At 48.8% G+C, this 9822-nt stretch overlaps 2 protein-coding genes across 2 annotated transcripts; both read left to right on the top strand.

The window, feature by feature from the left end:
- Window positions 1-14: 14 nt before the first annotated feature.
- C18H9orf78 (chromosome 18 C9orf78 homolog) lies at window positions 15-4407 on the top strand. Its single transcript, XM_072352549.1, has 9 exons — window positions 15-157; window positions 372-431; window positions 1063-1114; window positions 1308-1378; window positions 1547-1624; window positions 2045-2242; window positions 2725-2861; window positions 3620-3718; window positions 4088-4407. The coding sequence occupies exons 1-9, from the start codon at window positions 75-77 to the stop codon at window positions 4177-4179; spliced, it is 870 nt and encodes a 289-aa protein (XP_072208650.1). The 5' UTR covers window positions 15-74; the 3' UTR covers window positions 4180-4407.
- Window positions 4408-4833: 426 nt separating this feature from the next.
- Window positions 4834-8576, top strand: LOC140260325 (torsin-1A-like). Its single transcript, XM_072352547.1, has 5 exons — window positions 4834-5125; window positions 5304-5569; window positions 6178-6353; window positions 6446-6573; window positions 7209-8576. The coding sequence occupies exons 1-5, from the start codon at window positions 4849-4851 to the stop codon at window positions 7457-7459; spliced, it is 1098 nt and encodes a 365-aa protein (XP_072208648.1). The 5' UTR covers window positions 4834-4848; the 3' UTR covers window positions 7460-8576.
- The last annotated feature ends 1246 nt before the right edge of the window (window positions 8577-9822 follow it).

Raw genomic sequence — 9822 nt, 5'->3', positions numbered from 1 at the left:
GCGTCGGCGCGGAGAAAGTGACGTCATCATTTCGCGTCTCAAAGGCGAGAGGAGTGTGGGGGGGGGTATGAACGATGGCGGCTTCCAGGGCCTTCCGGAGGCGCAGGGAGGAGCCCGAGGAGGATGAGGAGGACGATCAGCTGGCCGAGGAGGTCAGGTGAGCCCAGGGGATGGGGGCGGTATGGCGGTATGTCCTGCTGCGTGCCTTCCTCGGCTGAGGGAAGCCCAGCAGGGCCGTGCGGTTCAGTGCTGACATGCAGAAACGCAGCGTAAAACCAGCAGATTTGGTGTTAACTGCAGGAAATCGAAGTGGGTTAAAGGGAACCGAGGCTGTGAGCGCTAAGAACAGCCGTTTGGGTTTCTTTCTTCAGGTTAAAGCTCGAGGAAGCCAAAGAAGTGCAGAGCCTCAGGAAGAGACCCAATGGGGTGAGGTAAGGGCTGTGAAGCTGCGTTCTACCTGGTGTTATAGTGCAACAGCAGGTTGCTCTGTTGGCACCCGTCTGCTCTATGTGGAGGTAGAGCCGCGTCCTCCCTGTGCCAAAGGTGCGTTTGTAGCAGAGGAGTTTGTGTCACAGCCTGAGGATGGTGTGAGTGGTGAGTGCAGGAGAGCACTGCCAGGCTGCAGAGTCTGTGCTGTATCCTAACTGTGGGAAAATAGACTAAGATTGGAATCGGTCATGGGAGGTATTTAGTTAGATTGCGTTTGTTCGGTACACGTAGCAGAGCAGTGGGTTTATCTGGGGGCCTTTTATATCTTCTCTCTGATTTCCTTCTCTCTCGTATAGCGTCACAGATCAGCTGATGCAGCAGTTGAAACGGGCACCAACAGCCAGCTTTGTTCCTCTTTGATTCACTGTAAGGCACTAAAATCTCTCTGCCTGAGCTTCTCATCTTCCCAAGGCGTTGACAGTTCCATAGGAAGGACAAGGAAAATTGGCAGCTTAGTCCTAATACAAGTGTTTGAGACCTTCTGCTGGATCTAGGGAAGGATAAAGAAAAACAGCATTGTTGGTAATACATTCCCTCCTACTGAATTTTGTCTCTTTTTTTATGGCTGATTAGTGCTGCAGCTCTGCTTGTGGGAGAGAAGCTGCAAGAAGAAGCAACACTTGTGGTAAGTGCTTGATCTTTTTGTCACTTTATTACTAAGATGTAACAATGTGAAAACGTTGGTGTGCTCCAGTTGGTCGCTGTAGGATTCTGCTTCTCGCAGCCTAATGCTTTTTCTCTGTCTTTATCCAGATTTGGAAGACTAGCATTAAACTAAAGGGGAGCTTCAGGGTTTTGTATTTTATCTTGCATTACAGGATGACCCGTTTAAGATAAAATCTGGGGGGATGGTGGACATGAAGAAACTGAAAGAACGAGGCAAGGACAGGTGGGTGCTTATGAGCTCTGAAGGTCTTTCCCTGGACTAGAAGTCCCAGCTAGCAATAATGTACTGCTTTGAAGAATGTGATATATTGCACTTTCACTGGCTGCTGCTACCCTAGCTTGTCAAATCAGTTAAACAAAAAACAACTGCAACGGTGTGGTTTTCATTTAGGATTAATGAAGAGGAAGATCTGAACTTGGGAACTTCCTTCTCAGCTGAAACCAACAGGCGGGATGAGGATGCTGACATGTGAGTTGAGCTGCGTGTTGTCTGTGATGTTGAACTCTGGGCTGGGTGTCCTCTCAGTTTATTTGTTTTATTTTGGTTACTGAATGTCTCAGAAGAACTTCTTGATTCTCACCTGCTTTTTCACCTTCTGGCTGCCAGACTTGAGAAGGCATTTTCATGCACAGAGTTAGGAGGTGCCAGTCAGCCGGCCAGTACGGTGGCATTAAATACCAGCAGCAGCCTTCCCTGATGGGTTATGAAAGAGCTTGGAAGACTTTGATCAGACCTGCAGATATCTTGTTTTATGTTCTTGATGTTAGCTGACTGCTTTTGGATTCATTTCTCTCTCTTAGCCTTTGGGAGAGCAGTGCAGCTGTGTTCAGCAATTAGGTACAGAAAACAGAACTAAATACCACATCTCCCTCGTGGACTGTTCTTTAGGATGAAATACATTGAGACGGAGCTGAAGAAGAGAAAAGGAATTGTGGAGAATGAAGAACAGAAGGTGAAGCTTAAGAACGCTGAGGACTCTCTGTATGAGCTGCCGGAGAACATCCGTGTCTCCTCTGCCAAGAAGACTGAGGAGATGCTGTCCAACCAGATGCTGAGTGGCATTCCTGAAGTGGACCTGGGAATTGAGTACGTTGTTCACAGATATTTAGTTAAGGCCTGAGTTACAGGGATGAGCATTGTGATTGGAAGCTGCTGATCGGCAGAGCACTGGTGTGGCTGCATTCTACAACCCCCCCCTTTTGGCTTTGTGATGGGATTAAGTCTTGGTCTGGATTAGTGGGGTGTTTAGCACTGCACGTTAAACACAGCAATAGGTTTCCAATGATAATAAGACCTCTGGGAAGAGACGTTTCCATTTTTGTTACTGCAGTCAGCAGCTCTCTGGTGTTTATCAGTGTATGTTGTGCACTGAAATAGGATGTGTGAAAGATGCTGGCTTCACTTTTACCTTGTCAACAAACCATCTAAGCATCAGAGCTACTATAGCACTGCAGCCTCTTAAGAAAAAAACTATATCAAATACAATATGAGCATTGTTAATGCATGCAAATCCATTTGTTCTGAACGACTTGTTACTTATTTGCTACTCTGCTTTGTTTCCCTTCCAGTGCAAAAATAAAAAACATAATCTCAACTGAAGAGGCCAAGGCCAAGCTGCTGGCAGAGCAGCAGAACAAAAAGAAAGACAGCGAAACTTCCTTTGTTCCCACAAACATGGCTGTTAACTATGTCCAGCACAACAGATGTAAGTCTCACGTGGTTGTCCTGACCCCAGTATGACCCGCCCCTCTGCTAGAGAAAAGCAGTCAGTTGAGATGGAGTCTGTGCAGGAGAAATTAGTCCATGTATCAACGCAAGCAGCTGTCTGGTTTCTTTCTCGGGGATGTGCATATAGGCCCCATCTGGTTTGCCTGTTCTTTTGCTTTTTTTTTTCCCCAATCCATCAGTGTAGAGAAGGACTTATTACTTATGACCTAACTTTCTGCTCTTGAACTCCCAGTTGACAGTTCCTCATAAATTTCAAGCTTTCTTTTTTCTTTAAGTTATGTCTTGAACGTGTGCTGGAAGTGTCTGCCTCGTCTGTGGTTATAAATGATGGGTTATAATTGAGAGAATCCATTTTGCGGGCTGCCAAAGCAGACAGGTGGTCAAGCACACATAGATCTTAGTAGACAGGAGATAGGAATTAATTTCCGGGAGAGCCTCCCATAGCACAGCCATCTGGAGGAAAGGCAGCCATCTGCCATGTCTGACCTCACCTACAGGGGTGATTTGGTGTCAGGTTTGTGTGTTCTGAAGGAAATTAAGAATATTTGGGTGACTTCTGATGAAATAGTGTCTCTGGAACTTGGTGAATCCTATCCATAGAAACCATTTACTGGAACGCTTGTCGTGAGGTTCTGTTGTTTCTCCTGAAGATCAGTCATAATAATTGCCATAGAAGTACATCTGTGTGAAGAATGCAACTCTGAAATACTCTACCCGATGTTTTCCTTCCTTCAGTTTATCATGAGGAGCTCAACGCACCAGTGAGGAGGAATAAAGAAGAGCCAAAGCCCCGTCCACTGAGAGTGGGGGATACAGAGAGGCCAGAACCTGAGCGTAAGTCCCTAATGTGAAATGTCTTTGGGGAAGGTACTGGAATGTGTTGGCGTCTCGTACAGAGATGTAGCTCTCTCTTGATGTGCGAGGTCCCACGGGAAACCAGCTGGATGCAGGATTGTTTAGTGGTATGTCTAGGTGGAGCAGCAAAGGTCACCACCAGAATGCATTAACCAAGCTGACTGACAGGGGGTTGCTGAAAGCTGGGATGGCAAGGGAAGCGAGGTTAAGGAGCACTGATTGCTGAAATAGCCTTTCACATAGCGAGGAACGGCAGCTGTGTGGCTTTACAGGAGTTCACAAGGTTAGAGTTTAGGAAGTGTCATCATGGAAAGGACTGGAAACGTGACGATCTTGTTTCTCCTGAAGGTTCTCCTCCGAATCGCAAACGTCCGCCCAATGAAAAAGCAACTGATGATTATCACTATGAGAAATTCAAGAAGATGAACCGGCGCTACTGATGGGCTGAGGCCGCTACAGAGCTGCTTGTTCTCTCCATCTCTCATGGGGGGTTTTGGGTCAGTGCCCTGGAATGGAGGAGGGCAGCGTCGCCTCCTCCACGTGTCGGTATCACCTGCAGAGCTTTCCTTGTGCTCTTGTAGCCAATCTGTTGGCGGGTGGTTGTGAACTCTGGTTGGTAAAACCTTGTATATAACTGATTTTCCATTATAAAGCTTATTTTATCATAACGATGGCTTTCACGGCGAGCCTTTTTATGGCGGGGAGATGAAGATAAAGGTTCTCGGTATGGAGGAAAAGCAAGTAAAGCATCCTTTAAAAGCAGGAGGAGAGCTTCGAGAGTGGGAAGGGGGAGCTGAGAGGGGAGGAGCTGCTTTGCTGCCAAGGCCTCAGCTGGGCACAGATCTGTGTTAGGCCTCAGGCAGGGAGGAGGTCGGAGGGGGGTGATATGAAAGAGCCTGAAAGCTAGAGGTGGGAGTTAATAAAGTGTTTTAAGGCACTGTAACAGACGTGTGCTTCTTAATGGAGTTATGGACAGCCTGTTCACCGCCGCCCCTTCTACTTTCTTTCGACTGAAGGTGTTGGCACAAGCGGATGTCCATCACCCAATGGCACCCCTCGGGCTCCGCCCAACATGGCCGCGCCCAACCCCGCCTCTACCCAGATTCAAGATGGCGGCGGCGGAAGTTGTGCAGCAGGCCGGAAGCGGCGGACCGGAAGCGGCCGTGCCGGCCATGAAGCTGCGGCAGGGAGCTCGGCGGGCTGGTTGGGGCCTTGCGCTGCTGCTGCTCCTTGCGCCGCCCGCGCGGGCCGTGGAGCCCATCAGCCTGGGGTTGGCCATCGCCGGAGCCGCCGCCTCGGCCCTTACCGGCATCATCTCCTACCCGCGGCTCTACTGCTACTTTAGGGAGTGCTGCCTACAGCGGCATGAGCAGCGCGTCGCCGCCGGTACGGGCCGGGATGGGGGCTGAGGGAGATGGGTGGGCCTGGGGTGGGCCTGGGGTGGGCCTGGGGTGGGGCTGGGATGGGGCTGGGATGGGGCTGGGATGGGGCTGGGATGGGGCTGAGATGGGGCTGAGATGGGGCTGGGTTCTGCCCGCCATTAACGGCTCCTTGTGCTCTGCAGCGCTCCAGGAGAGCCTGGACAGAAGGCTGTTCGGGCAGCACCTGGTCAGCAAGGTGGTGGTCCGGGCCGTGCGAGGCTTCCTTAGCAACAGCCAGGCCAAGAAGCCGCTGGCGCTGTCCCTGCACGGCTGGACGGGCACAGGCAAGAACTTCGTCAGCAAGATCATCGCCGAGAGCATCTATAAGAGGGGGCTGAAGAGTAACTACGTGCATCAGTTCGTGGCTACGCTGCACTTCCCTCACGCTCACAGCATCAACCTCTACAAGGTAAAATGGCAGGAGGGTAAACGGCACTGCTGGGGTGGGCTGCGATGGGTCAGAGATGGCCTCTTAATGGAGAGGATCTCATAATACAGCACAGCGTTTGGTTTGCATGCCTTGTTTTAAGCACTGCCTTCATATCGTTTCTGGATGGCTCACACTAAAGGCTGAGGACTGAATTCTGCTTCTGCCTGTTCCAATGGCTGCAGGTGGGATGTCACAGAGTGAGTCCAACAGTGCAGTTGTGATGCTGGGGGATGCTGGGACCAAAGTGCTGCTAAAAGCACTCGGTGCTTCACAAGGCTCTGCTCTGTGTTGCTGTTCCTCCTGGTACTCATCCTTTGTCCTGGTGTGTCCTTTCCTTTTCGATGTGGTTTCAGGAATATCTTTCTCTTGGGAGTTCAGGCCTGTCTCATCCTTTCTCTGGGTGTTTTAATTTTTGATCACCAACGTGATGTTTTGGTTTAAGTTTTATTTGCAGCTTTTAGTCGTGTTTCGGTCAAGAAGCCAAGCTATCAAAATAATGCAATTGAAAGGAGTGTGAAGCTCAGGCAGCACAGTCCATGTCTTGTCTTTTCAATGCAAACCCTTTCAGCTGTTTTTCTGCCACCCAGGACCAATTGCAGTCATGGATTCGGGGAAATGTGAGCGTCTGTCCCAGGTCAATCTTCATATTTGATGAAATGGACAAAATGCACGCGGGACTCATTGATGCCATCAAGCCATTCCTGGATTATTATGAGCTTCTAGATGGGGTGTCGTACCGACAAGCCATCTTCATATTCCTCAGGTAAGGAGCACCTCCTTGGGTTTGCTGTCCTGTGCACACAGCGCCTTTTAAAACTACCTTCAGTTACAACCTTTGTTTTCCTCTTTTCTTAGCAACGCGGGAGCTGAAAAGATAACAGAGGTGGCACTTGATTTCTGGAGGAATGGGAAGGCGAGGGAAGATATTCAGCTCACGGACATGCAGAACGCGCTGTCTGTGTCTGTCTTCAATAACAGAAATAGTGAGTAGAGCTGGGATCGCCTTTGAGGCAGTCAGAGTCCCATAAAGATGACAGTCAGCCATCAGTGCACGCACTGTATTTTATGGAAGAGGATCCTGCTTTATGTGGTCTGCAGTTTTTGGGCTCTGGAGCCACCAATAGGAGAGCTCTTGTGATGCGTTGGAGCTAAGGACACCTGTGTGCACCTTGTTTGATGGCTGTGGGTTACGTTTGGATTAGGGGAATTCTGTGCTGTGTGTTTCTTGATGTACTAATGTGCTAAAGAGAAAACAAACAAAAGAAATAAGGCTGGATGTAAACTCTGGGGGAAAAAGGAGCAGGACATGAGAGCTGATAACAGAAAAATATTGGATCTTCTCTAAGTAAGAGAGATGAGCTGTGAGACCAGCATGTGGAGAGCAGGACTTAAATGCAATTAAATGCAGTCATTCAGAAGGGATCCAGCAGACAGTGTTTGTGTGTCTGAGACAATGCAGAAAGTGTGAGAATAGGCTTAATTTTAGACTGACCTGTGCTTTGTAGGGCCCTAAGAAACTCAGGTGGATCCCTCCTGGTTTGTTGCAGGAGCTGTGAACATTCACCCCCTGTGTTCAATGGGAGGAGCAGTAACAAGGCCCTTCTCTTTCCTTTCGTAGGTGGATTTTGGCACAGCACCTTGATTGATAGGAATCTCATCGACTACTTTGTTCCCTTCCTGCCTCTGGAATACAAACACGTGAAAATGTGTGTCAGGGTTGAGGTGGAATCGCGTGGCTATGCTGTGGATGAGGACATTTTAAACAGAGTAGCAGATGAGATGACCTACTTCCCCCGAGAGGAGAGGATTTATTCAGATAAAGGATGCAAAACTGTGGACGCAAAGCTGGATTATTACTATGACTTCTAAGGCTTTATTGCTGCAAGCTGTGAAGGAGCGAATTGAATTTAATCATGAAGTGGAGAACCCGGGACATTTCATTTGTAAGCACTTTTTTAATGGAAGGAACGTTGCTGTAACTGGTATGTAAAGAAGCAGAAGTACCTCTGCATTTTAATTCTGTCACTAATCACGGCTCCCAGGCACGTCCTCCTTGTGCCAGCAAGGTCAGGAAGAGCTGCACTGTGAACTGAGGGCTCTGATGGGGCTGAAGGCTTCTCTCACATGGTGTGGATCAGCGGAACCCCAGGGCTGTTGGTATGGATGGTGGGATGGGGGACGTGATCACATTGTGGTTGTTTGGGCTCCTGTGGGAGACGTCTTGGCAATACAGAGAATCACGATTGGAGTCCCTGTTTGTGAGAGCCTTCACTGGGCCCGTGTGGGAGCATTCCTCTGATGGCATTACAAGCAGGACATGTGTATTTTCTCAGCTAGCTGGGCTCCAGCAGAAAGGGCAGATTCTGTAATTAATATATATGTATATATCGGTATTGCATAGCTTTAGAAAGAATGTCTTTCTCAAAGTAGCCGTATAAATTGGCTTTCTTTGAGTCAGAGTTAAGAATATGAAACTCTTTGGTGTCGATGGTGTTCAGTAGGAGGACTTTGTATTTAATAGGGAGGGGAAATGAGTGAAAGATCCCTGGCTGCCTCATCACTGCAGCTGGTCCCAGTTTTGGGTTGTTTCTTTGCTGGATGGAGTTGCTTGCCATGTGCTCTGCTGGGTGTGATCTTCCTAGGAGGAGAGCAGTGTGTGCTGTGCCTGGTGAGCTGGAAACGGTGTGACTTGATGGGAAACGTGTGCAGGCTGATCTCACACCCAGGAACTGGAGAAGAGGTTTCTCCTCCCCTGCATAGAGAATTCAGAAGGCAGCTTGCGGGGTTTTCCCTGTTCTCACGATGCTGTTATGCCTTTGAGGTTTGGGATGAAGGTGGATCTGAATGGGTATGGAAAAGCTGTGAAATGCATCCCCTGAAGTGACTGCAGCCTGTCAGACTTCTTTCTGAACGTGAGCACTGCAGAGCCTTTTGCATTCCACTTTCTATTCACAATAAATTCTTCCCACCACAAACGTGTTCCTAAGCTGCCCTTCTGCTGCCCTTTGCATTGCATTCCGATGTCAGTTTCTTACCCTGACTCCTTATAAAGAACATGCAGTGTGTCTGGAGTGGAGCAGCCACCTTTTCAGAAGCAGCATCACCAAGTTTTCCCTATGAAGAAATTAAGAGGAATAGCTGCTAAGATTTCAACACAGCAGCTCTGCTCTGGGGTTGTGTAATGCTCCAATTAGCTTATCGGTCCTAGAACTGGTCAGCAAACGCATGCTCTGAACTCAGCTTCTTATCTTTCCTTGGCTTTACGATCACAGAAAATGACGAGTTAATGGGAAAAAAAGCAGACATGGAAACGATAAACTTTTACTACTGTCTGGTGTCTATTCATCAACAGAAGCAGCTCAGCCAAGCAGCACCGAGGCTCTTCCAGCCTTAAATGTGCTCTTAATTCTGCTTCGTGTGCTACTGCAGCATCAGAGGGAGCATTTGAGTTTATTGTATCATAGCCCTGAGTGGCTTTAGGGGGTGGATGGGAGCTTCCTGCAGAGGATGCAGGAGTGATGCTCAGAGGGGTGTTTGCTTCCAGCGGATCTTTGATCCAAAGCCACGGGGCTGTGTGGGAGCAGAACCCACTGCTGTCACATCCTGCAGCTACTCCTCCCCCCCTTAGGTTTCAAACAGAGCTTCTGCCCCTGTCTTGCTGTGAGAGGAGCTTCGGGCTGTTCTTTATTAATGTGCTCCCTGAAATGGGAGCAGACAGGAGAAATGTCAAAGTAGGGGAAAGGTCCGAGCCTGACACAAATGGTGCCTTGACCCGGTGGGAGCAGCTGAGCTGTCCCCAAGACTGAATTCTGTTTGCTCTTACCAAAGTCCAGCACAAACAGCTGCTACTTCAGTTAAACCTCCTACAGGGAAAGTTCCCAGATCTCATGCTGTGCTTGTAAAGCGAGACTTTATGGTTAAAATGCAATGACCTACCGAGTGCTTCTCTTACTATCTGTCTTTCTTAGATTATCTTTTTCCCTTGCTAGGAGGCAGCCCGGCCCTAAGGATGCAGCTGCTTGACCCCGGGCTGCACACGTGGCAGGAGATGCTCTTAACTGTAGAGCAGAGCCTTGAAAGCTTTTCTGGAGCTGGCTCTTAGGCCCAAACCTAATAAGCCATAGTAGTGAATTTCTTACAGTGTTCTTGGACCGCTCAAGCTGCTTTAATATCAACGAGCTATTTAGTAGGCTTACCCACCAATGAAATGTTTGAGACTAAAGGAAGCGCAG

This window comes from Excalfactoria chinensis, chromosome 18 (genome assembly GCF_039878825.1).
Source record: "Excalfactoria chinensis isolate bCotChi1 chromosome 18, bCotChi1.hap2, whole genome shotgun sequence".
Taxonomy (NCBI): Eukaryota; Metazoa; Chordata; class Aves; order Galliformes; family Phasianidae; genus Excalfactoria; species Excalfactoria chinensis.
The sequence above is the reverse complement of the archived record's forward strand: the minus strand, read 5'-3'. Positions and strand labels throughout refer to the sequence as shown.

What these genes read in the sequence shown, in the direction of transcription:
- C18H9orf78 (XM_072352549.1), top strand. Translation starts at nt 75, where the DNA reads ATGGCGGCTTCCAGGGCCTTCCGGAGGCGCAGGGAGGAGCCCGAGGAG. An exon ending in CTATGTCCAGCACAACAGAT is followed by an intron (nt 2,862 to 3,619) that starts GTAAGTCTCACG and finishes TCCTTCCTTCAG; the next exon opens with TTTATCATGAGGAGCTCAAC. An exon ending in AGAGAGGCCAGAACCTGAGC is followed by an intron (nt 3,719 to 4,087) that starts GTAAGTCCCTAA and finishes TTTCTCCTGAAG; the next exon opens with GTTCTCCTCCGAATCGCAAA.
- LOC140260325 (XM_072352547.1), top strand. Translation starts at nt 4,849, where the DNA reads ATGGCGGCGGCGGAAGTTGTGCAGCAGGCCGGAAGCGGCGGACCGGAA. An exon ending in TGAGCAGCGCGTCGCCGCCG is followed by an intron (nt 5,126 to 5,303) that starts GTACGGGCCGGG and finishes TGTGCTCTGCAG; the next exon opens with CGCTCCAGGAGAGCCTGGAC. An exon ending in TGTCTTCAATAACAGAAATA is followed by an intron (nt 6,574 to 7,208) that starts GTGAGTAGAGCT and finishes TTCCTTTCGTAG; the next exon opens with GTGGATTTTGGCACAGCACC.